General features: G+C 41.5%; 3 protein-coding genes across 14 annotated transcripts in view; 2 read left to right on the top strand and 1 right to left on the bottom strand.

Annotated features, from left to right (window-relative positions):
- ZBTB38 (zinc finger and BTB domain containing 38) overlaps positions 1 to 4,914 on the top strand; it is a 29,425-nt gene extending 24,511 nt beyond the window's left edge. For 6 of the 9 annotated variants that reach the window (XM_088669752.1, XM_060274508.2, XM_060274509.2 and 3 more), the window contains 2 exons: positions 323 to 366; positions 944 to 4,914. In XM_088669752.1, the coding sequence (XP_088525878.1) occupies positions 944 to 4,516 (3,573 nt within the window). In that variant the 5' untranslated portion in view covers positions 323 to 366 and the 3' untranslated portion in view covers positions 4,517 to 4,914. The remainder of the gene's footprint in view (positions 1 to 322; positions 367 to 943) is intronic. The other 3 variants (XM_088669750.1, XM_088669754.1, XM_088669753.1) reach the window with 1 other exon arrangement.
- LOC148685723 (uncharacterized) overlaps positions 1 to 18,399 on the bottom strand; it is a 31,004-nt gene extending 12,605 nt beyond the window's left edge. The window contains exons 1-6 of one of the 3 annotated variants that reach the window (XR_015950021.1): positions 18,224 to 18,399; positions 16,115 to 16,292; positions 13,113 to 13,198; positions 9,170 to 9,261; positions 2,743 to 2,858; positions 1,654 to 1,784 (exon numbers count right to left, since the gene is read on the bottom strand). Coding sequence is in view for 1 of the 3 variants with exons in the window: in XM_088669770.1 (XP_088525896.1) it covers positions 9,170 to 9,261; positions 13,054 to 13,198; positions 16,115 to 16,199 (322 nt within the window). In the remaining 2 variants the exon portion in view is untranslated. Of the gene's footprint in view, positions 1 to 1,653; positions 1,785 to 2,742; positions 2,859 to 9,169; positions 9,262 to 13,053; positions 13,199 to 16,114; positions 16,293 to 18,223 lie in introns of those variants that run through there. The other 2 variants (XR_015950020.1, XM_088669770.1) reach the window with 2 other exon arrangements.
- Positions 18,400 to 18,435: 36 nt separating this feature from the next.
- The window catches only part of RASA2 (RAS p21 protein activator 2), a 48,194-nt gene continuing 39,441 nt past the window's right edge, over positions 18,436 to 27,188 (top strand). For both annotated transcript variants that reach the window (XM_035132681.3, XM_035132680.3), the window contains exons 1-2: positions 18,436 to 18,830; positions 25,946 to 26,063. In XM_035132681.3, the coding sequence (XP_034988572.1) occupies positions 18,767 to 18,830; positions 25,946 to 26,063 (182 nt within the window). In that variant the 5' untranslated portion in view covers positions 18,436 to 18,766. The remainder of the gene's footprint in view (positions 18,831 to 25,945; positions 26,064 to 27,188) is intronic.

Consider the following 27,188-nt stretch of genomic DNA (forward strand, 5'->3'; position numbering starts at 1 on the left):
ATAAACAAAACCCTGCTACACCTCTGGTCTCTTGACTTGGGGGATTCTTTCGCCCTCACTTATATCCTCTTCAGGCTCTGGGGAGGTTTTCCTCAGGAGCCACAAGGATTCTGCAGCTCTCCTCCACCATTTCCAGGTCTGATTTATTTATTTACTGGTGCCATGTGTATACATGGTTGTGTGTGAGTTGATTGCACATAAATAGGGGGGGGGCACACCTGTAATAATGATATAAAAAATACTGTGCACAGTATCCATTAGGGGGAGCTTCAAATCCATTTATTCCCCTTTTAAATTTATTTGCCTTCACCTTCATTTTTAGATTGCTCTATCGGGTTGTCAAAGACTACTTTAAGCTGGTTACAGGTAGGTAGCCGTGTTGGTCTGGGTCGAAGTAAAATAAAAAAATTCCTTCAGTAGCACCTTAAAGACCAACTAAGTTTTTATTTTGGTATGAGCTTTCGTGTGCATGCACACTTCTTCATGCACACGAAAGCTCATACCAAAATAAAAACTTAGTTGGTCTTTAAGGTGCTACTGAAGGAACTACTTTAAGCTATTAGGGACTCTGCCTGCCCCTTTGAAGAGATATTGGAGGGGGTTAGTAAATTAAGAATGAAAGAAGCATTTCCTCTCCAATCCTCCCCGTAGAAGTGTCTTTAAAGAATAAAAAATTTAAAAAAAAAATTCTGCAGAACTGAGGAGTCATGTGAGTATGCAGAAACTCTTGTTCTGTCAACATTTTCACTGATCTGCTGGTTAGCATATACAACCACCAAGTTCTTTATTAGAGAAAATGATTTTATTATCCTTACAGATTGAATAGTGCAATAGTCTTTTGAAAGAGCAATGTTGTCAGATAAAGCAGTGAGATGTCACTGAACAGCACATGACATTGCTTTTTGATGCAGTTAACTTTTTTGTCTCTTTTTATTTTATACAGATGACCATCATGTCCCACTTAAAGGATCTCAAAGACAACTTCCACAGTGACACAGTCCTTTCCATCCTAAATGAACAACGCAATCGGGGTGTTTTATGTGATGTTACTATAATTGTGGAAGACACCAAATTTAAAGCCCACAGCAATGTCCTGGCTGCGTCAAGCCTTTATTTCAAAAATATATTTTTGAGTCGTGCTGCATGTCTTTCTGGACATGTACTAGAGCTAAACGACCTCAAGGCTGAAGTGTTCACAGAAATACTCAATTATATCTACAGTTCCACTGTAGTTGTTAAAAAGCAGGAGACTGTCCTAGACCTTGCAGCTGCAGGGAAAAAACTGGGGATATCTTTTCTAGAAGATCTTACGGGAAAAGGGCCTTCAAATTCTCCTTGCCCATACTCATTTTGCAATAGTGAAAAGGGCAAAGTAAAAGAAGAAAAAAGACAAGACGATTCAGCTATCACAAACGGACCAAGAATCACAAATGCATACTCAATTTTTGAGACAGAAAATAGTCATAATTTGTTTTCTCCTCTTGATCTGAGAGCAAGTTTTAAAAAAATCCCAGAAGCAAATAAAGCACCCAGCACTGGTCAGGATAGGAATGGGGCTTGCAAAGATGTGGAGCCAGCCAGCACATTAGCGGAACATTCCTATGCTGTAACTACAGGTTTTGATTCTTTTCAACGAAATTCCTTTTATAACAGTGAAAATAGCGCAGCTTGTAAAATGGGTGAAGAAGAACCTGAAACTGTCCAGTCAATGCCTCTAGCTGAATCCGTAATTCAAACGTATAGTATGCCAAAGGCTGCTTATAACTCCCATGACAGTGAAGTACCTACAGCAAAGGGATCAAACCACAAAGGAACCAGTGTGGAAGGTCACCACAAAGCAGTAAATGAACACACAATTTCTTTTGATAAATCCCACCCAAATACTGTCCTCCCTTTGAAGGAAGATGAAAATAAACCAGATCACATTTCTGGATCAGTAGTCACAGTCATTCCACATGTCTATAACTGTTCCACCAAACCACTTAATGATGGGACCCAGTTCTGCACTCATCTTCAACTTCACCTACAGCCCCAAGAACCTTTAGTCTGCAGGTACTGCAGCAAACAGTTTGAAAGTGCTACCGGACTAGAGACACATGAGCAAGTATGCAGGGAATTGGGCAGCTTGTGTGCTCCAAGTGAAAATGAGCAGAGTTGTTTAGATAATTTTGCAACTTCTAATGGAAAAACTGGCACCTCATATGTGAACCTAGAGCCTGCAATGGCAGAAAACAATCTTCCCGATTATTCGGTCACAAACTCTGCAATGCCAGAAACGGACCACTTTGTTAACGTCGTTGATGGACAAATACTTTATACTTGCAATGTCTGCAAACGGACCTATGTCACCTTGTCTAGCCTCCGAAGACATTCAAATGTTCATTCGTGGAGAAGAACTTACCCCTGCCATTACTGCAACAAAGTATTTGCATTGGCAGAATACCGTACCAGACACGAAATCTGGCACACAGGAGAAAGGCGATACCAGTGTATCTTCTGCCTTGAGACCTTTATGACGTATTACATACTCAAAAACCACCAGAAAGCTTTCCATGCCATTGACCATCGGCTTGGAGTTAATAAGAAAACGGCTAATGGCGGCTTGAAGCCAAGTGTATATCCTTACAAACTTTATAGGCTTTTGCCGATGAAATGCAAAAGAGCACCGTATAAAAGTTATGGAAACTCACCATATGAAAGTGTGCAAGCAAATGTGCAAGATAATGAAGTACCTTCTAGTACCTGCATCGTTCAGAATACTGTCACTTCTGAATTGAATTTTTCAAACACAAGTGTCTCCTTGGAAACATCTTCAGGGACAGCACCTCTGAACCCTCCAAATAGTTCTTCCTGGGAATCTGGTGCATCAGAAACAGACCTTAAAAATAATACTTATACTACAGAAATGTCATTGCCTTTCACAGAACTTAACTCTGGTCCTCAGGAATCTGATCCCTCTCTTCAAACGTTTATTAGTAGCAATGCCAATGAAAATCCAACCTCTGTTATTAACTACAATAATTCAGCATCCCCTGTAATAGTGCACCAGGGCAGAGTTTCATCCGTAATAATGCACAGTAACTCTGTCAATGCAATAGGAAGCAGCACTATAGCAACCCCAGATATTATGGCCTGCCAAGGGGCAAGAAATGACCACATACATGGGTCAGATGATATCAAAAGCAATGCTAGGACAAGAAGCAATAAGGAAAAGAAAAAAGTACCACTGTATGACAAAGAAGAGACATTGGAGGAATCAAAGTATATGACAAATACAGAAGTCTCTGACAGACCCACTGGTATCTTTGAACCTTCGAGTAAGACTGAAACCTACATTGCAAAACCTGCATTGCCAGGAACATCTGCCGATAGCAATGTGGCTCCTCTGTGTCAAATAACAGTTAAAATTGGGAACGAAGCCATTGTGAAAAGACAAATTTTGGGGTCAAAATTGTTTTACAAAAAAGGAAGGAGACCTAAATATGAATCCAGAGAAGATCATGCCACTCAGGTTGCAGAACGAGAAAAGAGAGAGAGAAGTACGCCTCGAGTTTGTCGACCAGACTACATTGAACTCAATGAAATCTGTGATGATGTAAGCGACCATGACTCCAATGATAAACCGTGGCGCCCATATTACAATTACAAACCAAAAAAGAAATCTAAACAACTAAGGAAAATGAGAAAGGCAAAATGGAGAGAGAAGTACAAAAGCAGAAATTTCTACAGAGAAAGTGAAAAGCCATGCGTCACAAGTTATGCACTTAGGAACATTCCTGAAGAAAAGGTCCCTAATCAGGAGGAGGATGGCGGAATGCCGAGTCTTCACTGTGAACTCTGTAAAAAAGAGAGCTCTTCTACTGAAGGAGCCAAGGAGCATTTACACTGGGAGAGAACTACTGGGTCCTATATTTGTGAGCTATGCCAAAAAGGGTTCCAGAGCCCATCTGCTCTAAGGATGCATATGCGATGTCATACAGGAGAGAAGCCCTACACTTGCAAAACATGTGGGAAGAGCTTTTCAGTAGCAGGAAACTTGCAGAAGCATGAATACACCCACTCAAATGTCAAGGAGTTTGTCTGTCAGTACTGCAACAAGGCATTCACTCTAAATGAAACACTCAAAATACATGAGCGAATCCACACAGGTGAAAAGCGCTACCACTGTCAGTTTTGCTTCCAGAGCTTCTTGTACCTTTCTACCAAAAAGAATCATGAGCAAAAGCATAAACGTGAGCATAACGGGAAGGGATATGCCTGTTTTCAGTGCCCAAAAGTTTGCAAGACAGCTGCAGCCCTTGGAATGCACCAGAAGAAACATTTGTTCAAAAGCTCCAAGCAAGAGGATAGAAAAGATTATCCATTTCATGAAAGCACTAAACCATTTGCAAGTCAACACTTCATTGACTCAGATGGGCAGGAAACAGCTAAACCTTTACTAAGTCAAAATGCAATTGATGCAGATGGGCGTGAGGAAACTAGCATTCAGAATGATACATCAGATGTTGGACTTTGAGTAAGAAAAACACACAACAGGCAAAGAAAACATAAAGAGGAGACACCAGAAGTACGAGTACTTAAATTAATAGATGATAATAATAATAATAATAATAATAATAATAATAATAGTCTAGACTTATGGAAGTTCTAAAACTTGAGGTATTGCATTTAAATATATTTAATATGTTATATTACATGAAAAAATGTGCCAGAAAAAGCTAAAATGAGAATGTTATAGAAGTAGACATTTATGTCTCATAGAAGAAACAAATATGCCTAATTTAAACATGTTAGTATATTTTAAGTGATTTCCCATTGAGGTGGATTATGACTAGTTTATTAAGAGTCTGAACCATTCATTCATTCATTCTCATACATGTGAGGATGGATTATAATAAATCACTATGTTACTAAGAGTGTACTGCAAGTGTGTCCCAGGCTTGTTATATATTAGTGCTATAGGTGGATAGCTTGATGACCTATTGTGATCACACAGCTGGAGAAGCCAGACAGTCCACAGGGCTGAAACCTCTTCCCTCCCTCCCACTCTCATCCTTGACCAGGCGTGTATACAACAGCAGTCAGTCCATAACTTTCATGTGAAAATCCATGCACATCTCCCATATACAGCTATTCCTTTTTCCCCCAATGACCTGGCAAAAGCCCTGCAACAAAATGTTTTCCTGCTTAGAGTTCAATCAGATATCCTCCTCTAAGATACCATATTCCATTTCTGCTACCACCCAGTTTTTTGTGTCATAATTGTCATTTAACATTCCATGGCCACTGAGTTCACTCAATTCCTCAACTGGCTGTTTTGGTTTCCCCCTCTAATTCTGCTTTGTTTTGTACTTCTGCAAACCTTTGAGCTCCCCTATCCATGCTGATACCTCCCTTTTGGCATGGATGGGGCCAAATAGGCTACTAAAGGATCTGCATTTGCCTCAGAACTTTAGAAACAGAGGGAACAAGTCTTGGAAGATTCTTCAGCAGACAATTAACATCCATCCTATTAAGAAAATATTTGGTCTTTTCCATTAGTTATGCACTTTTATTTAATTTGATCAGGCTCGATGGCACTGCATATTAGGTAATATGAAGGGGAGGCTAAGCTGTCTTGAGAATAGTGGAAATGTCTTGTTTGGGGAAGATGGGTTGTGTTTTCCTCACAATCACTGGTAAGGCCTCTAGGGCTACAAATTAATAATAGGGTTGATAGGGAAATAAATAAAAAGGGGCCGAGGTCTCAAGAGAAATATTCAGGAAGACAATAATTTTATGAAATATATTATGTCAGGAAAAAGAACAACAGACCTTTAAGAAAACAATCCTATGGTGGTGGAGAGATTCTGTGGTAGAGCCACATCTGAAGCCCAGCCAGCTAGCTATGACCATGCTGGGGCTCGCAATGTTTATTCTCTCTTTTATTATTCCATTTTTAATTGCTATTCCCCCCCCCCATTGATGCTAATGGAGGGAAATTGCTATGTCAGCACTAGGGCTGGTGTAGTTTTGGGTCCTTTTCAAGGACATGCCAGGGAAATGAGGGGGCTTAGGACCTCCACAGCCTCTGCAAACATATCTTTATCATCATCAAATTTATTACCCATCCTTCACTAGCAGGTTACAACAATTTAAAATTAAAAAGTTAAAACAGATTGCAATCACAGGAATAGGATGGGGCTAGAAAACACATGTCTCAGGTGCCACAGGCTATGGCAGGCATGGCCAAACTGGGCCCTCCAGCTGTTTTGGGACTACAACTCCCATCATCCCTAGCTAACAGGACCAGTGGCCAGGGATGATGGGAATTGTAGTCCCAAAACATCTGGAGGGCCACGTTTGGCCATGCCTCGGCTACGGTAAAGAGGTACCCTTGACACACCCCTGAAACATTCTGTTTTCCCCTACACTCTTCCCCCCACACACACACACTGCTGACAGGTCATCCACACCCTTAGCATTTTGCCTACGCATATGGGTGGCCTTTAGGAGCATAAGTACCACCTGCTAACAGGCAACTCTGAAAGCAGAGTGGCACTTACTCAGCTTCCAACAACCCCTCCACTAGCTTCTGGCCTTCTTTAGGATTGTCCTGTAGGGATACAAAAAGGGAAATAAATACATTTCAGATTCTCAAGACAGTAGAAGCTCACAGAGCTGTAAGCAACTACGGGGTCCTTTGTTGTTGTCGTTTAGTCGTGTTCGACTCTTCGTGACCCCATGGACAAGAGCATGCCACGCACTCCTGTCTTTACTTTTACCTTTAAACATTAACACTACCGTAGTGCTAAGGGGTTCCCCACAGCTATATGTACCCCATACTGTCCCGAAATCTCTGGAGGGTTGGAGGGAAACCTAGAACAGATTTAGGGGTGTGCGCGGTGGAGGAAATAGGAGATGGTTCCATTGCACAAGGAAAACTCCTTGTGCAATAGCACAATCTGCTTCGCGATACAACCTTATAGTCTACATTTCATAGAACAGGAATGGTCTAAAAGAATATCCATTATACCACACCTGACACTGACCTTGTATATTAGTATTTAGATTCTCAGCTCCACCCAGCATAGAGAGCTACTAATGCACTTGCCTGCTTGTTTTAGGAGACAATGCACAGGAAGTAACTATTTCACACAACTGAAACCAGTATTGAAGGAAGTTAATTGTGCCCTGGGTTGTTCTACAGCTGCTTTGGTTTGAGACAGTTACAATTGGGAAATATGATTTTCATGAGGTATTTCAAATAAGTAAATTATGACATTTTCTCAAATGACATGTATGCGAATGATTCTAAACCAAAGCCAATAATGTGTAATATTTATATATAGCGATAATTTTATAATTTTCTATAATTGTGCAAATAATATGGGAAATAATAGCTTCTGTTATGTTTGAGGGCTTTGTATATTTTGATAAAACACAATAACTTTGTAATTCTGTATGTTCTCTACAATTTATAGAAAAGCAGTTTTAAGATGGCAGCATTGTGTTTATAATTATTGGAATTATGTAAAAATAATGAGTAAAGTATTACTAACAAACTAGAATTAAAACAAGGTAGGAATGATGTTACATATTGTTAAGGACAGTGGTTTGCTACATAATGGTATCTGTATTTTTGTTTAAAAAACTATTAAAATCTGGTGTTCAGAACTATGAGAAGAATCCAGTTTATTTTTTGCAAGATTAATGCTGATGATAATAGGTTTCTTTCATTAAACTAACCTGTATTTATTGTGTGTGTGTCTTCTCCCCCCTCCCCCAATAATAATTTTAACCTTCTTTGCATAATATACTTAGCCAGTTATCCTCAAACTGGTCAATCTGAAGGAACTGCAATCAAGCTAGTGATTTATTATGGAGAAAGTGATTTGAAAGTGCCTTATTTCCTTATTAATTTGTATATGCTAATTGAATATGAAAACTGAATATGAAAAAATATGATAAAACAATCTTTTAATTCCAAATATTTGGAAAAAAATTAATGCTAACCAAATGGTGACTACTGAATATGCATAAGAAGATTCATTTAGTCATTTGGATGACTGTGTAAGGACAGTGCTACTGTATCTGAGGCAAAGCGTTAGAATGAGGGTAGGATGTCTGATAAATATGGGTGGGTGGAACATAAGGTGGTTTTAATGGGAAATGTTTAGAGTAAGTTTAGGGTTGGAGTGCAGATAGCCAGGTAGACAGCCAAATCCAGCCTCCAGGAACATTCTGTCTGGTCTCCTCCAGCAAAGCTTCTGATCCCAAGAAATTCCAAATAAATATTACTCATTTCCCCTGAAGTGCAAATCTTGGCAAAGGGGTCTTTAAATTGCTCTCCAGTAGTGTGAACAGCAAAGGGGTGCTGGAAACTGTAGCTCTGTGATAAATAAACTCTTGTTCCCAGGATTCTTTGGGGGAAGCAAGCTCGTCCCTCCAGATGTTTTGGGACTACAATTCCCATCAGCCCTGACCACTGGTCCTGTTAGCTAGGGATGATGGGAGTTGTAGTCCCAGAACATCTGGCGGGCCGAGTTTGCCTAAACCTGGCTTAAATGATATAAAAGTGCTTTTAATATATGGTGTGGAGCTCGCCTTTGGCAGAGCCCTCTATTACATAAGCCAGTCACACACAGAACAAGAGAAAGATCAATGTCAGCAGCTGAGGTACGTCAAGAAGGGTTCTGAGAAAGCTTTTGTGGCTGTTCATACTGAGAGAAAGGAAGTTAAAACACACACATTTCCTGTGCCTCTACTCCTGTGCTAGAGCCAGTATATCTCAGCCAAAATGTGACCCTGTTAAAAATTAGGGGTTTAGATTAACCCCTACTAATTGGGTTTAAGAGAGTCACACCTACATCCACCCAACCCTGCTACAATGATGCGTATGAACCTTACCTTGGAAAACACTACCAGTTTTGCATGGGAGCACCACACATAGTGGGCATAATGTTTGAAATCTAATGTCTATTAGTCTCTGTACCAGGCAGATGGCATCGAAATGGAGACATTGAGAGTGGCATCACTACTGCTTTCCTGCCATATAAATAGAGACCAACGATGAACTCCTGGGACCCCTAAACATGGCTGATTGCTGACCTCGGGGCCAGCAGCATTGCCCATCAAATGCTCTCATCACAAATGCCAGAAATAAGGTTACAGCCAAGGCTTGCCTTACTGAACAAATAAAGCAGAGATGAGGAACTTGTGGTCCTCCAGATGTTGAACTCCAACTTCCATCTACTCCAGCCATCCGGAGGTTCCCAATTCCTGGAATAAAGGAAGGGTAGATAAATAGATGGACATAGGTTAAGGGAAGGTGAAATATTTTTAAATAAACTTATCATCATCATCATTTTATTTGTATGCTGCCTTTCCACAGTTAAAACAATGCTCAAGGTGGCTTACAGTATGAAAAGATTTACATACAGTAATTTCTAATATAGCAAAGTCATCTACATAACCAAACTGAACAATTTCCACATAAAAATAAAGATACAAAAAGTTAATATCAGTAACAACAGCAAAAACTCCCAACCAAACACCCCAGTCCTTGCTAGGCAGCAGCCGCAGTTACAGCCCTTATGAGGCCTGTCAGACCCCGCCCAGGACCAGAAAATGTGTGTGTGATAAGGGCTTCAGGTCCAAATCAATCCTGCAGTGGAAGGAGTATAGATGGCTCCTGGCAAAGAGTATACCCAGTTGAGGTCTGCATGCCTGGTTTGAATAGTGCCCCAAAGAACTTAGATGTTAGTATCAGCAATTATTAGAATCATAGAATCATAGAATCATTTTTTTTTTTTAGCAATTATTACCTTCAGGGGAAAGGGCTTTTGCCAGTTGCATGCACATTCACACACCAAAATAGGCAAACATTGTTTAGCTCAGGAAAGATTGGTAGAAATGTTAAAAACAATGTTGACTTCAACAGCAGTGAACACAAAAGTATTTAAGAGTGCAGCGCAGGAGTGCCAGCTTGGCCCTGTGACCATGGGTGCCCAGGGCCATGGGTGCCATGTAGCATGCATGGCCCTGACACCAAAATTTGTGGGTGCCCACGCCTTCATAGGGAATATTGTGGATGCTCGAACACCCAGGGCCCCAGGGAGTTGGTACCTATGGTGCAGCCCTATAGCAGTGTTTCTCAACCAGTGTGCCTCCAGATGTTTTGGGACTACAACTCCCATCATCCCTAGCTAGCAAGACCAGTGGTCAGGAATGATGGGAGTTGTAGTCCCAAAACATCTGGAGGCACACTGGTTGAGAAACACTGCCCTATAGTACTCGTTTCCTAAGGCAGGAGAAGCTAACTTGCAGCCTGTGTTTGACCTCACCCCACCAAAAACCCACAAAGCAATTTTGTGGCTGTGTTGGACATGTTATTGTTTTCTAGCAGCAGGTGGTGCTATTGAGTCCCATAAGGATGCTGGTGAGAGCAGAAAGGTTCCAGCTCTCCACCATCTCCTTCAAAGCCAACTGGGGCACGCATGGATTGAATGTGTTGTAGCTGCACACCTGAAACCACATTGTCCTCATTCTCAGCATCAATAATTGAAACTGACTTCGCAAAACCAACACAATGGTGCGTTAGACATCATACGCCTCTGCAGGAACTTTGGGGAGGGAGGTCTGGGGCAAAGTAAAATACTGAAAAGACACAGCATATTTCTCACCAAAAACTGAGAATGCATGCCAGAGGAGGCTAAAGTTGTTTAAGTCTATTTTGACCCTTGACCATTATTTAAGCATGCAGCAGTTTTAAGAATCCTTTGCAGGGCAATTTAAGCCATATCTAATCAGAGAAAGAAGTCCTATGGGGTTTACTCCCAGGTAAGTGGACTGAAGATTGCAGCTGGAGAGGTGAATATTTCCATGATCGGGAAGCACTATTCTATCCTCCCTTCCCCTGAAAAATAAAAAAGGAGGAAAAAATAGTTGCCAGTTGACATTAATAAGAATTTTTCACCAATCCTCATTTAGACCTGAGGATTAATATAGGAAGGTAAATGGCATTTCCGTGCGCTGCTCTGGTTTCGCCAGAAGTGGCTTAGTCATGCTTGCCACATGACCTGGAAAAACTGTCTGTGGACAAACGTCGGCTCCCTCAGTCAGTAAAGCAAGATGAGCGCAGCAAACCCAGTCATTCACAACTGGACTTAACCTTTACTTTGATATGTCCTAACAGCCTGAAATAATATTAGTGTACCTTAAACTAGGGATGGACAAACAAATTTATTTCTGATCTGTGCCAGTTTTTCATGTGTTCATTCATAAGTTTGTTCTACTCTGTATCTGCATCAATCTGCATGTTTTAAAAACCCACACAAAAATTCAATATCTTTTCCCCATAGAATATGGAAATACTGGATTTTGTACCTATTTTATTTTAAACAATTTTGAATACAGATGTTGGTATTGTTTTCTTTAGCCGAGAACTATATTGCAAATTCAAATTAGTGCAAAAACTGGAGGAAAGCTACATATGATCTATATGGTAGTACAGGATAACCAAAGACAACTATTAAGCATCCCCACCTTAAACATGATTTGTAAACGTGTGACAAGTCTTCCTGCTTATCTCTGCAGAGGAACAATGATTTTTTAAAGAAAACGTTCCATTGAGTACAAATGTGGCAATCAGATTCCCTCTGTTCTCTTGAAAGCTAGAAGCTTATTTTTAAAGACATCTGACATTTTGAAGAACAGGACAGATACTGCAGAGGAGGAGCAGTACATGGTGTCATAGGATAGCAGCTGTTTCTGATCTTCTGACAGTTGGCTAATTAATAAACTACAACTAAAAATTGCTCAGTAAGAAAAATGGTTGCAGAGATCATTTAGTGGCAGTTGTACTAATGCAGTAAGATCATCTTGTGCTGAATTTAAATGGCATAAATGGATGGTCCTCAGCCTATTCGCTCAAATGATGCTTCACCTTTCTACATACAAAGCTCATAAATTATGGCCTATTTTCTTCTGTTACCAGAGATGGGAGCGGGCATGAGAGATTGGGGGAGAAGGAGGCAGATCTGCAGCTGCTTACTAGGGCAATGCATGTATAGTGGGGTGGCAAGAATGGTGCAGCATGCCACAATGGCAGAGTCAATCCAAAAATCCCCACTGGTGCAATCATGAAGTTCTGGCCTATGCACTAAGCAGCAACACTGCTGCCTAGAGGGGAGCAGCATGGCACCACCTTAAAGAAAGGAAACTGAATCAGGCTGGTCAGTATAGATCACAGAGAAACAAGAGGATGGATGTGAACCTGAAAGATTCAGGACCAGCTACAAGCTGATGTTTAAGAGAGATAAATAATAAGTGAGTGATTTAATAATAGTTAAAGACCATTTTAAGTTTCATTAATTCTGATATTATGTATTTATTGTGTTTATATACCACCGTTCATTATATTAGACTCCAGGGCACGGCACAACATAAAATCTATTCAATAAACATAAAAGAATGATAACATCCTATGAAGCTCATAAAAAGGTAAAGGTAAAGGACCCCTGACAGTTAAGTCCAGTTGCGAACGACTCTGGAGTTGCGGCGCTCATCTCGCTTTACTGGCTGAGGGAGCTGATGTTTGTCCACAGACAGTTTTTCTGGGTTATGTGACCAGCATGACTAAGCCGCTTCTGGCGAAACCAGAGCAGCATACAGAAACACCATTTAACTTCCCACTGGAGCAGTACCTATTTATATACTTGCACTTTGATGTGCTTTCAAACTGCTACATTGGCAGGAGCTGGGACCAAGCAACAGCTCACCCCATCGCGGGGATTCAAACCACTGATCTTCCAATCGGCAAGCCCTAGACTCAGTGGTTTAGACCACAGCGTCACCCACGTCCCATGAAGCTCATAGGCCACACAAATCTGGAAGCTGGAACTTGATAGTTCTCTTCTTGCTTAAGAGAGGCACCCACAGGAAACGTCTGCCTCCACCCAGACACAATTAATTACAGTGCCACCTAGTAACTAAATGATATAATGACACTATCCACACAGATCAAATGAGCAGATTAAAACTGATTTGCTCTTATTGGATCAGTTGAAATACCTGGGAAATAAAAAAAATGTTTCAGAAATAAACAATAGCAATGTTGGTAACTGGCAGACCTCTTTGGGAAGGTCTGCATCAGCACTGGAATTGTTTTGAGATGTTTTACTTGTTTTAGCATTTCTGTTTTTGTCACCCTGGGCTCCTGTGGGAGGAAGGATAGAATATAAATTTAATTATTAATATTTTAAAAAAAAATTATTTAACCAGAGCAGGCCTCATCCCACACAAAGCATTACTGTATATGCATAGGAAAGATATGTAGAGGTTTTGTAAAGATACAGCAAGGAATAATACAATAAATTATAAATTTAGTATGAGAGCAGCTTTGCCTGGATCTCCCTTTGTGATGTTATGCAGATGTACTAATAATGACCTGCTAAGGCTGCAGTCGTTGCTATACTTACCTGGAAGTAAACCTCACCAACATGAGTTATACTCAGTTCTGGGTAGATGTGCATAGAATTGCACTATAAATGTTGTTTCACCTATTATTCTTAATCACTTTCATGAATAACATATGACACAGTCTTTTAATCCAAGCCGTGTTTCATCCTTTTTACATAATATAGATAACCATCTGGTTTTTCCCCTTGCAGACAGCTCCTCTGATTCAGAATTAAACTGTGATCACTGTGACTTTTCCTTCTCTTGTAGGAACCAATCCTTCAGGATACTGTCATCTTGCAAAGGAAATTACTGTCATAGAGATACTCATCTCCTAAACAGTAAATAATAAGGTAACTGGATGCCTAAAATAAATAATGGGCTGGAATCTGGAAGAGGTTTAAGAAACCAAAGCTCAGTTCAAACAAGTTGAGAGTACTGTGGGAGGGTGATTCACCTATGGCATTGGTGTTCAACTAATTCTGGATGGGGCAGCACTCTCTCTTAAGGATCAAGTTTATGGCTTCAGTATATTTCTAGATGCAGATCTGTGTATAGAGACTGAGGTATTGTCTACGGCATGAAGTATCTTTACCATCTTTGGAATGCTTGCCAACTTTGCACCATTCTGGAAGAAGGTGGTCTAGTCATAGTCACTCCTGCTTTGCTAACTAATTCAGACTTCACCATTGCATTGTGTTGTATAGGGGCTGTCCTTGAAAAATGTTCAGGAACTTAACGGGCAAGACTTTTGACTGCTTTACGTTGTGATTATATGTCATCAATACTGAAAGAGTGTCTTTGGCTCCATTTGTTTCTATGGGCAATTCAATGTGTTGGTTTTTACCTTTAAGGCTGATCCACCAAGCTAAAGGCTTAGGAACCCGCCCATTAAGATCAGCAAGTGAACTCTTCCCCACTGTCAGGTGGGTGACTACCAAAACCTAAGCAATGGAACGACCATCCTTTCCCATCTTTTAATCAACCATATGGCTTTAATATACCTTTATGATTGGTTTATTTTATTCCCTGCCACCCTTTTGCTTTACACTGTATTTTTTGGTGCTTGTTTGTTTTTTAAAACTGTAAGTCATCTTGTGTCCGACTCTTCGTGACCCCATGGACCATAGCACGCCAGGCACTCCTGTCTTGCACTGCCTCCCGCAGTTTGGTCAAACTCATGTTTGTAGCTTCGAGAACACTGTCCAACCATCTCATCCTCTGACGTCCCAGCATCAGGGTCTTTTCCAGGGAGTCTTCTATTCTCATGAGGTGCCCAAAGTATTGGAGCCTCAGCTTCAGGATCTGTCCTTCCAGTGAGCACTCAGGGCTGATTTCCTTCAGAATGGATAGGTTTCATCTTCTTGCAGTCCACGGGACTCTCAAGTGTCTCCTCCAGCACCATAATTCAAAATAGAAATATGGGAATAGATGGAATACAGTATCAGCCTGTAAAGCACATGTGGAGAACCTTTGGCTCTCCAGATGCCGATGAACTATGAATCCTCTCAAGCATGGACGATGGCTACAGTAAAGCCAAAAATTTAATATCTAGGCTAGGGTGGCATGCAGCCCTTGAGACCTTTCTTGTGAGAGCTGCTGATATTAGTCCACACAGAAAGGAAAAGCGACACATGTATTAGCTTTCCCCTTTCTGATTCCCATCTCCTGTTCTTTCCCCATGTTCTTTTTGATTTTCAGATGTGATGTGACAGAGGAAATTAACCAAAATGATTTGTGATCAGCATTTCTACTTGTGTACAGCATACACAGGATCAGGCAGTAGGATCCCAGCATCACTACCAGCCCTCATGTTTTAAGTAGAGTAGAACTGCAAAGGTGTTCAAGGCTATGATAAGTGATCTATGTTAAGTGATTTTTATTATGTACTCCTAGAGACAGATGGCTTACACAATGGGACCAAATCCACCAAAACATGAAGTATACAAAAGCCCTTACATCACTAGTTTTGTAGTGTAAAATATGAAAGCTTGAGATCGCCTTTAAGGTTTGAATAATAATAATAATAATAATAATAATAATAATAATAATAATAATAATAATAATTTATTATTTATACCCCCGCCCATCTGGCCGGGCCTCCCCAGCCACTCTGGGCGGCTTCCAACAGAAATATTAAAATACAATAATTTATAGAGGGAATGAATTCTAGGAGTCATATAATAATACCAAAATTTCCTGATACAGCTCCAAATATGCTCCTGTTCTTCCTCTATACCCATCCCATTAAAATGGAATTTATTCTTGCTAATGTTATATTTCTACTGTGAGGCAGTAGCATCTAACAGTTATATATCCATCTGCACTCAGTGTTCTGAAAGCTTCTGCTTATATCCTCCTACTCCTATCCTGCTAAAAATATATCTTTCAAAAACATGTGGTGTGGTGTTTTTTTCTTACACCATATTAACTTGGATTCATATGCTATACTCGCAGCTCACCCAAAACACCCATTAGATTTATTAAAGCATCTTCCTGGACGATCTTCCTATCATAGACGATTACAAGCCGCTAGGAAGCCGAATTAAAAATCATATCGTCATATATATTTTGGTTGGTTTTTCGCTTGCAACTACAGCTTGACACATAGGCTTATGCAGTGTAGGCTGGACCTGGTGGAAATCATAGTGAGACTGATTAGGCCTGCACATACCTGCCTTGGCAACTGCCTTCATAGCAGAATCTATTGACCTCTGAAGAACTGGACTTTCATTCTGGAGAGCTGGGTTTTCATTCATGGCTCTGTTTGTGCCTGGGTCAGGGTCAGGAACCTCAGGATTGAGGCCTGAAAGTGGCCCTCAGGACTCCTCCCAATCCACACATCGGCATCCCTAGGTTTTGCAAACAAGAAGGGCAGAGAAGTCTTCTCTCAACCATTTGTCTGCACTGGCATCAGAATTTTTTTTTAGTAAAAACAACCAGGTCTTACCATACCTAAAGATTAGAGGCATGAAATCTGATGAACTGGGCTCTACTTCATGCTTTGTTGTTTAGTCGTTTCCGACTCTTCGTGATCCCATGGACCAGAGCATACCACGCACTTGTTATAAGAATTTACCGCCTTTTCTGTGATGTAGGTATGATGTATCTGGGGGGTGGTCTTGGGCTACACCCCTTCTGTGATGTATGTATGATGTATGGAGTCTTGAGCTCCAGGGCAGGGAATTTCAAAATATAAGGGTAGGCACACCTTTGTTCTGGGCCCTCCTCCTTTCTCCTGCCTGTGAGGGGAGCACCCTGTTGCAACAGTTCAATAAAGATCAGGCTTACTAGCTGCTTTGCTTCTCAATATTCTCTGGTTGGCCTCTGTTCTTTTCTCCTACCGATGGAGAACCTACAAAGGACTCCGTAAAGGCTCTTGTGCACCCCCATAAGGGAATAAGGGCAGATTTTGTTTATTGCACACTCCTGTCTTCCACTGCCTCCCACAGTGCTACAATAAACCTATTAATTTTTCATTTCTTTTCCTTGCAGAAACTAATATGACCACTCTTTGGCATACCGTATATTTTCTCTTTTGAGTTTCAGGAGCTGCCAGGAATTGGAAAACTTGCTTGGGACACAAATTATGCAGTTGGGTCCGTTTACCCTAAAGTTATGGCTCTACTAGTCAGATTAACAGCAGCCTGGAGCTCTAGAAAGCATCACACAAATGTATTTGGGGATCAAGTTTTGTAACCCAAACTGAATTCCAGTGTAACCCAGGGTAGTTAAATGTCCCAAAGCAAAGCCCATTTTTGTGTTTGAAGCAGGCCATCTATCATCTCTTGATCAATTTTTGTATGGGCCATTTCTTTAAATCCTTTTTCAAACTGACTGGGGAAAAGACCTCAATAGCAAAGATCAATATATTTGGGGGGGGGGGTGTTCGGAGGGAGCCGTCTCACGCACTCTCTGTCTCTAATATAAGCATTTAAACCTGCATCAATAGATCAGTTTGGACTGGGTTTTTAATAATTAAAACAAACCCCGGCTAGGTCTAAAAGTACCTGTCAGCCAGGTAAAATTCAACTGGCTACCTTAGGATCTGCTTTTGATTTGTTTTTACTTTTTGCATGCTGAGAGGAAACCTTGAACGGTAAGTGGCTGAAGCCTGGCAACAACATTTACAATGGTACCTTGGGCTGTGGACCCGATCCGTTCCAGGGTGCCGTTCACACCCCAAAAAGTCCGCAACCCAAGTGGTGCTTGTGCGCATGCGCGATAGAACACTTCTGTGCAGGGACGAAGCGCGCAGGACGCTTCTGCGCATGCACACGGGGCGAAACCAGGAAGTAAACACTTCCGGTCCGGCACATTCGTAACCTGGAAAAACGCAACCCGCAGCGGACGCAACATGAGGTATGACTGCACAGTACTGCTGTGTGACCATGAACATCTCATAGGAAGCTGGAGTTCATAGAATCTTAAGAGTTGGAAGGGACCCCAAGGGTCATCAAGTCCAACCCCCTGCAATGCAGGAATCACAACTAAAGCATCCATGACAGATGGCTACCCAACCTCTGTTTAAAAACTTCCAAGGAAGGCGAGTCCACCACATCTCATGGGAGTCTGTTCCATGACCGAACAGATCATAAAGGTTTTTCCCAATGTTTAGCCGGAATCTCCTTTCTTGCAACTTGAAGAAGCCCTTGGTTCGAGCCCTACCCTCCAGAGCAGGAGAAAACAAGCATGTTCCCCCCCTCCATGTGACAGCTCTTAAGATATCTGGAGATGGCTATCCTATCTCGTCTCCGTCTCCTTTTTCCCAGGTTATACATACCCAGCTCCTTCAAGCTGCTCCTCATAATAAAAAGTGCACCAGGAGGGCACTCCCTAGATCTGAATTGGGTTCTTGGCCACGATTATGGTGATGATTCCGACCGGCCCAGCCTTCCTCTTAGTCACGCCTAGCCGGGCGGGGCCGACGACGGAGCAGCCAACACAACCGCCTGCCACACAGAAGGAACGTTCTTAAAAAAAAAAAAAAAACTCAGAGGAAGAAGCGGCGCCCGGGCGCCTGCGCCCCTCCCTTCCCCGCCCCTCTTAAGCCGCGCTAACCAATGGCAAGAGGGTGGGTGGGCGTGGCTGAGCTAATCGGGTCTCTTTCCCCCCCCGGCCTCCTTCGCCTGTTGTCGCCGGGAAGGGGAGGGGGAGAGAGGAACAGCTTCATCAGCCAGCGCGCGCAGTTGGGCGAGCGGTAGTAGCGCGTGCGGCAGACGTTTGGCCTCTCCCATCCCACCCACCCCTCCACCCCACCCCCCAATCTTCGGCCGCGCGCGCTGTGCAGAAGGCGCTCTGTTCTCCCCTCAGCTAGCTCCCGGCCATGGCCGCCGGCGAAGGGAGCGAAGAAGAGGTGCGAGTGTTGCAGACCCTCCGCGGGAAGATTTGTAAGTCGTCGCGGGAAGAGGGTGGGGAGGGGGGCGTCGAAGGGAACGGATTCCCCCCCCCGTTTCTCTCTGTCTGTGTGGAAGGGCGGACACGGGAAAAAGGGGTGATATTGGGACGGGGCGGCAAGGGGAAGGCAGAGCCGGAAGGAAGACGGCCTTTGCCTCGGGGCGGCCTCCCTGACTCACCCGCCGCCTCAGTTGTCCAGCCCCCGCTGTTGCCCGGGCTCCTTGGAGACGTTGCTGTGCCGCTTCCCTTACCTCAAGGGAGGGGAAGGCCGGCCGGCCTCCTTCCCTCCAGGCGGGGTGGGTGGGGGGAAGGTGGTCCCTGCATGGAGGTGCAGAGTCTCTTGTGGGATGTGCACACCTGTGGGCGGACGTGACGAGGGAAAGAAAGAGAAAAGCTGAGAGTAGGTTGGGTTGGGGGGGTGGCGGAAGCGAGAGACAAAAGCATACATGCTGTTTCCAGAAAGGGGGGTCTCTGCTGGGTAGGCGGTGGAGCGAGGGCATGGCGACGCTGTTATAGTAGCAAAAACCAACCACCACCAAAACAAGCATCACACGGATAGGCATCCATGCAAAGGGAAATAGTGATGGTGTGAACTGGGCATCTTGCACTGCAGTGAGCGCAAGCCACTCTCTTCCACTCCTTGCGTTGGTTGGGCGAAACGACCTCAGCCCTCCTGGCCTCCTAAGTTACCTCACTTGACAGAGAGACACCCACCTGCCCCGTGCATCCAATCCTGGTTTTCCGTGGGTCTCTATGAGTGCAAGGGTTTGCAAATATCTGCTTGTTGGGATTGCATTTTATATTTTTAGGTGTGCATGCTACATATTTTAAGCTGCATGCCTACGGTAATTTATTGTTACTTATTAAATTTGTTGGTTAAATTTGTTAGTCACGTTACCCCAAAGTGACTTGCAGCCTAAGGCGAGTTATGTGTGAAGAAGCCCTTGGAAAAGCCCTAGGAAACTCTTCCTAGTTAATAGCTGGCATTTGGATGGTACTTCATAAGGCACGTATTTCATCTCCATATTTTGAAAGCTTTTATAATACGCAGGCCATGACAATATTAAGGACATAAACTGAAAGGAGGATGGTGTAGTATTCCCTCCCAATAGCAGTAGCAAACTGGCTTGTGGTACCAAGACTAATAAATCTTTCAGGGACTTAAGTCCAGTTTGTCAAAGGTAGCCCACAGAAGCTTATGCCATAGTAAATTTTTTAGTGACACAAGACTTGGTAGTTTTTGCTACAACAGAATAAAATGGCTATTTTCCTTGATTTTTTTTTAGGATGTGGAAAGCAAGGACAGAATAAAGTTTATAGAGCATATGAGACATAGAAAGCAATAATAGAAATTCATTCAGTAAGATACGTTCCCTGGGACAGATGGACCTAGCAGATAGAATAATATTTGCAGTATAAGGGAATAGGATATGAAGTTATTGGAGCATTTAAAGGGTTGGTTTCTGAACAATCAGGTTGCAGGTCCAAACATATTTGCTGGATGAAGTAGGGAAGATAGCAGAAATAGCATCATGCTAGATAAGTTACCTGGTATTTAATCAGGAATGTACTGTGGTCAACAATTTCCTAAAGGGAGTTGAAACCTAGCCATGGTAATTGTGTGCTACGTGGGTGATCTACAGTTCCTGGCACATATTCTAGGGATCTGTTCTTCCTGTGTATGTTTGCAAGACCTTGTCATGCTGAAGTAGTACTGCACACCTGAAGTCCCAAGTGTAGTTTTGATGGAAGTTTGGTGATGGCACCAGTGACAATTTCTTTCTCTAATCCATGTTATGATAGGGTAGAAATAGCAAGCATGAGAGGTGCTTGTAAGTGTGTAAGCTAGTAGACTGGGCTGTACCTAGCAAAATAGTTGGGGAAGTGCATTCCTTGCAGCTAGGGGAAGATGTAATAACTTCATGGGAAGGCATGGCTTTAGCTGAAATGGAAAATATTTAGTTTTGAGAGCCATAAGACATTACTTGAAAAAAGTGACATCCTTAGAAGTTACACTGCATTCAATCTATTAAAGGTATTTCATTTTGTCAGAAAAATGCAACACATGGGATTCTTGTGAAATGTGATGTAGGGGGAAACTTGTACAGGATGTTTTGAAGTAGTCACTTAGAACTCTTGGATACCTTAATGGGATTGTGGGGTAATAGGATCCATGTTAGCCACACCAAATGTGGCAAAGAAATTTTTAAACATGAAGGCAGAAAACCTTCTGATAAATTATAAGGGGCAAGAAAATGATAATGTTATGGGGCTGACGTAGATTTTAGAGCAGCTAGGACAAACAGGATGTAGTGGTTTTCCGATGGTGGGAGGGATCGAAGTACATTCATGTAAGTCAAACGTAACCCACTTCCTTTCTCACGCCTTTATTCAGTCTTGTAGAGAATGACTTGCAGCATGCTTAGCTTCCATTTTGATGCGGAACTACCGTAAATTTCATAATGTTTCAATAGAACAGTATTGACAAGAGAGAAGCATTCTTATATGAGGTTAAATGTGCATATTCAGCATCAAATCAACTCTCAGCTTAACGACCCATAATTTTTTTCTAGAAAAAATATTTTTTATGAAAGCTTACCGTATATTTTGAAAGATTCCATGTGTTAAAAATAGCATATGCTACTTTATTTTGTTTTGTATTTTTTAATAAAAAAACAGTCTTATTATTAAACTGGTTAATTACCGTTTCACCCTTTCAAACAGTTGCCTTAGAAATTTTAAATTGATGAATCTAATTAAAGTTCAGTACTTTTGCATCTTACTAAAACCTCTGTCATCTTTACATATTGGAAAAAACTATAAATAAATAAATAAATGTCATTACCTGTCATTAAAAGGAACTGCCATCTTTTAATATTTCTTTCTCATTTCCCTCTCATTTCCCATTGCAGTAATGCAGCAGAAGCAAAATAATCTAAAATAGATGTTCTTGCACAAACTTGATTAATCAGTTAAAGCTCTGGTTGACTGATTTGTTGTTTGGCAATTGAAGCAACGGGTAATAATTACATGAATGCTACAAAGCACATTTTAATGCCATTGTTGCATTTCATTCTGCATGCTTATTTTGATAAACAGATGGAAGCATTGCAGTTCATACTTGTGAAGTAAGGTAAAAGGACCCCTGACCATTAGGTCCAGTCACGGACAACTCTGGGGTTGCGGCGCTCATCTCGCTTTATTGGCCAAGGGAGCTGGCGTCATGTAGCCAGCATGACTAAGCCGCTTCTGGCAATTTGGAAATACGACACATAGACATTTCAGGCATCTAAAGTACATTGGTTTATCAAGGCATCTATAATGGTCACAAACATACCTAACATCCTAGAGCCTTAAACTTACTTTTTAATTTTACCTTTTGTTACCTGATGTAGTTATATTTAGTATTTTATAAGTGCTTTTACTAATTGATCAAAGCACTTAACACATATCTGAATTCTTACAACATCTCTGTATAATATATCAGTTTTATCCCAAATTTTGGGATGGAAATGGCTGAAGTTGAGAGACATTAGCTTGTGTAATGTGCAATCTTATGAACACTTAAATTGAGAGTAAATCCTACTGATCTCAGTGGCAGTTGAATGCAGTGGCATATCCATAGGATGGGGCTGTGTGGCTAAGCTAAGACAGGAAGCCCCGGCTGAAAATGTGTAGCTCGTTTTATCTGCCAATACATGCTGTACTTTAACAGCTGTTTGGTATGACAAATTAGCTTTGACATAAAATGATTAAGCCGCCATTATTTATTAATTTATATAACACATATATGCTAAAATGCCCACTTCGCTTACATACCCATCTTCTTTTAAGAGAAAACTAGCAGTGCGTCCCCATGGGAATTTGTTTGACCATGGAAAGTAGTATCTATAGCACTTAAAAGTGATAGTGATGTGTTTCAAAAATTTAACAAAGAAAAGAAGGGCCTGATCCACATGATATACTTCAGAACTAGGAAATGCAGGTGCATACCTGCATGTGTGCTTCTTTTCTCACCCCAGAACACAACTTGAGTGTTTATGCTGATCTTGGACTAGCAACTAGTGTGCAAAAATGCTATCTTGTGCTAATGAAGCAGTTTATTCCAACTGCCAATATGTCTTCTTCCAACTGTGAAATTGCTGTGTGTACGACAGGCAAGAGTAACTAGCACACTTGGCCGACTGCAACTTGGAACAGCAGAGGAAGCATGCCCAGCTGCATCAGTGTAGAAGTGGAATATATTGCATATCAAGGGAGGCTTGCACACATGTAGCTTATGTAATCTCTAAAAAAGGTAAAAGTAAAGGGACCCCTGACCATTAGGTCCAGTCATGACCGACTCTGGGGTTGCGCGCTCATCTCGCATTATTGGCCAAGGGAGCCGGCGTATAGCTTCCAGGTCATGTGGCCAGCATGACAAAGCCGCTTCTGGCAAACCAGAGCAGCACATGGAAACGCCGTTTACCTTCCTGCTGTAGCGGTTCCTATTTATCTACTTGCATTTTGACGTGCTTTCGAACTGCTAGGTTGGCAGGAATGTGATCTCTAGGTCAGTGTTTCCCAACCAGTGTGCCTCCAGATGTTTTGGGACTACAACTCCCATCATCCCTAGCTAGCAAGACCAGTGGTCAGGAATGATGGGAGTTGTAGTCCCAAAACATCTGGAGGTACACTGGTTGGGAAACACTGCTCTAGGTCATGCTGATTTTCACATTTTGTATCCATAGCGTATTGCATTTTAAATCTGGGGCTCTGGCTCTGCCTACTGCTACTCTCCCTTATGTGTATTGATAGTATGTGCTATATAGTGTCTTGAGGGCTAGAGATAGCTTTGAACAGTTACAATTAATAATAATTTTATTCAAAATGATGGTTTTCATCCTCATTCCTTCAGGGAGCTATCTCTATGTTAGATTGTTTGCCAAGGGATTCCAATGCGTTGTAGAGGAATTGTTTTATAGTAGGAATAGGGACCACCTCTCCCCATATGAACCAATCTGGACACTGCGGTCATCATCTGAGGGTGGCAACACAAGATCGGCCTTTTCTGCAATGGCTTCCTGCTTGTGGAATGCTCTCCTTAGGGAGATTTGCCTGGCACCTTTATTACTTACCTTGAGGCGGCACTAGGCAAAAACTTTGGCTGATCAACATTCTATGGCCTTTAAAATGTGTTTGTGGGAGGGAGGTTATTGATTTTTGTATTTTGTTTTTCATTTTGTACTCTTACGTTGTGAATGCCCTGTGATCTTCAGATAAAGGGCGTTATACAGTACAAGTTTAATAAGTAAAAAAGGAATAAAACCTGTGGCCCTTCAGATGTTGTTGGACTCTATTCAGTCCCAGCTAGCCAATGTTTAGGGATGATGGAAGCTCAGTTCATAGTATCTGGGGAGTTAGGTGTTTCCCATTCCTGCTCTAGTGGTTGCACCCAGTTTATGTAAGACAGTCATCAAATCTGTTAGGTTTCCCTGTTGCCCAACTTGAATTGAGAGTATGATCTCAAATACACTCAGTACTCTGTTGCGGCTGCACTTTGCAAAGGAAGTTTTTCCACCATTACTGGTTATTTCATTGAAAATGCTGGATAAACTAGGGTTTTCCAGTTTGAAAAGCCAGTAATATAAAATGGTTTACTGTGCCATACCAATCCTTGAAATCACTTAGTAAATGGAAATCAGCAAAACTTTGTGTTTAGGCCAATTCTATGTTAGTTCTAGGGCTTTAACAATGAAGGGGTAGTCACTTGGAAAAGCTGATTGCTTGGAACTGGTAGGAAATTTGCAGATAAAGGTCAGTTCTATAAACACTAACACATTGGTGTTGAGATTTCATCAGTGTACTTACCTGAATGTACTTTATTTTGTAATATGCTGCTGTAGAAATAAGGCTCTAAAATGGGGTGAGGAGTATGGCCAGCAGAGGTGTCAACTTGAATAAATTAATTGGGGGGGCTGCCCCACATAATCAGTGGTAAGACACACCATTTGAATGGTGATGCCCATCAACTTAGAGGGTAGCCCCCTCAAATATTTTATTGCGGGGTTGATTGGACCTCAGGCCCCTAGGAGTTGGCTCCTATTATGGCCAGTGAATCAAATTTGGTGGGCCTCATTTTCCCCACCCCTGCTTTAAAATGTATGGTTGAGTTTGGACAGCTCTGTTGTTCAAACAGAATGATATCCTTAGTAGCACCATTAAGGGTAGTGATAGATGTAATTTATCTTTAAGGAAAAATGGTATCCCTGACTGCTTTCAAAATGATACTTTGTTTTATTTTATAAGGAAATTAGAACATTCTCCAGGCAAACTGTCTTAAACTAACGAGACTAACTTTATTCTAAGTATTGTGTATTTTGCTTGGAGCAGGGAGGAAGTTACATTGTGTTAATATTTTGGTAGCAAGTACTATGACTTTTCAATGTGATAGTAACTCAAAAGTCTGGTTTTTCACTTGATATAGTTCAGACAATTATTTTTTTTCAGGGTAAACATAATAACTTTATAATGGACTGCTAAATACAAAATTTGTTCGTTGAAAAAATACTAGACTCTGTTTGTGTTATGTCTTGCGCCCATATTGCTTTCAGTTGCAATCATATCTGAAGAAGTGTGCATGCACACGAAAGCTCATACCAAAATATAAACTTAGTTGGTCTTTAAGGTGCTACTGAAGGAATTTTTTTAAGTTGCAATCATGTTTGATTTAACCAGCCATGTCAGGCTTAACCGGTTACCCAGATGGAATTCGAAGGAAAGTGCAAGTGTTGCAGGAAGTGATGTTAATAAAGCCTTCACTTTTAAGTCAGTAGTGACCCTGTTCTTATCAGGTGATGCTATTCTAGAGGAAGTGGCTTCTGCCTTTTAAAGGACAAAACCAAGGTCCTGGCTATGATGAAATATTGTATTCAATTTCCTTTTTTAATACCCAAACTTCCTTTTCTTCTTTTGTGCTTCTTTTGGTCACTTAATTCAGACAAGGATGCATTACAGTGTGTGTAAAATTTTGTTGCTTTCCATTCTGAATTACAACTCCATACTGTGGCTATAGACAACCTTGTAATTTTTTTTCTCCATGTTTGTTCAAAACTAATCTTGTCACTAGGTCAAGCCAAAAACTTAGTGCCATACTCTGGACAAAACAAGATGAGAGACTGCTTTTGTACAATCAATTTGGATCAAGAAGAGGTTTTTCGCACTCAGGTAGTAGAGAAATGTTTAAGGTAAGAGCTTTATCATAATGGCAGGCCTAGTTAGGATGAGAATACATCTTTGATTAATCTTTGATTAAAATGAAATATTAACCAGTCCCTTAACATGTAAAAAAAATCAGCTGGTATGTAATCTTATCCCCACCCCCCATTGCATGTCCATTTTGGCTTCGTTTCTGATTTTTTTTTAATGTATGGGTTACAGAAACAGCTTGGTAAAATAAACATTAATAATGCAGTGGAAGAGTGACTGTGTTCGGATGTAATGCTGAACCATGCCTTAGTGTTAGAAGAGTGAGGCCCGGTGCCCCTCAGGCTCACAAGCCCTCTCTTCTGCCATGGCGCCAAGGAGACTGGAAGTTTCTTTTTCTGTTTTGGATTTTTTTTTAAAAAATGATCCATAAACTGAATAAGATAATTCAGATTATGTGGCTGGTGTGAATATAAATAATAGAAAACAAAGCCTTTTGATTTCTTAGGTTTACATACAATGCTAGTACCAATTGACTTCCTAAAGTCAACTAACTAAACTATAACTAACCCAGAATGCGGCAGCTAGACTGGTGACTGGGAGCGGCCACTGAGACCACATAACACCAGTCCTGAAAGACCTACATTGGCTCCCAGTACGTTTCCGAGCACAATTCAAAGTGTTGGTGCTGACTTTTAAAGCCCTAAATGGCCTCGGTCCAGTATACCTGAAGGAGCGTCTCCACCCCATTGTTCTGCCTGGACACTGAGGTCCAGCGCCGAGGGCCTTCTGGCGGTTCCCTCGCTACGAGAAGCCAAGTTACAGGGAACCAGGCAGAGGGCCTTCTCGGTAGTGGCACCCACCCTGTGGAATGCCCTCCCACCAGAGGTCAAAGAGAACAACAATTACCAGACCTTTAGAAGGCATCTCAAGGCAGCCCTGTTTAGGGAAGCTTTTAATGTTTGATGGATTTCTGTATTTTAATGTTTTGTTGGAACCCAGCCAGATGGGCGGGGTATAAATAAATTATTATTATTATTATTATTATTATTACAGTATTATTATTTTATTACATTTCACCATAAGATAAAAAAACACAAAATATGTAATAAAAACAAAAGCAAACCAATGACCCCCTTCCCTTGTGTAAACTTGTCATATATTTT

The sequence above is a fragment of the Zootoca vivipara genome, chromosome 5, assembly GCF_965207765.1.
Source record: "Zootoca vivipara chromosome 5, rZooViv2.hap1.1, whole genome shotgun sequence".
Taxonomy (NCBI): Eukaryota; Metazoa; Chordata; class Lepidosauria; order Squamata; family Lacertidae; genus Zootoca; species Zootoca vivipara.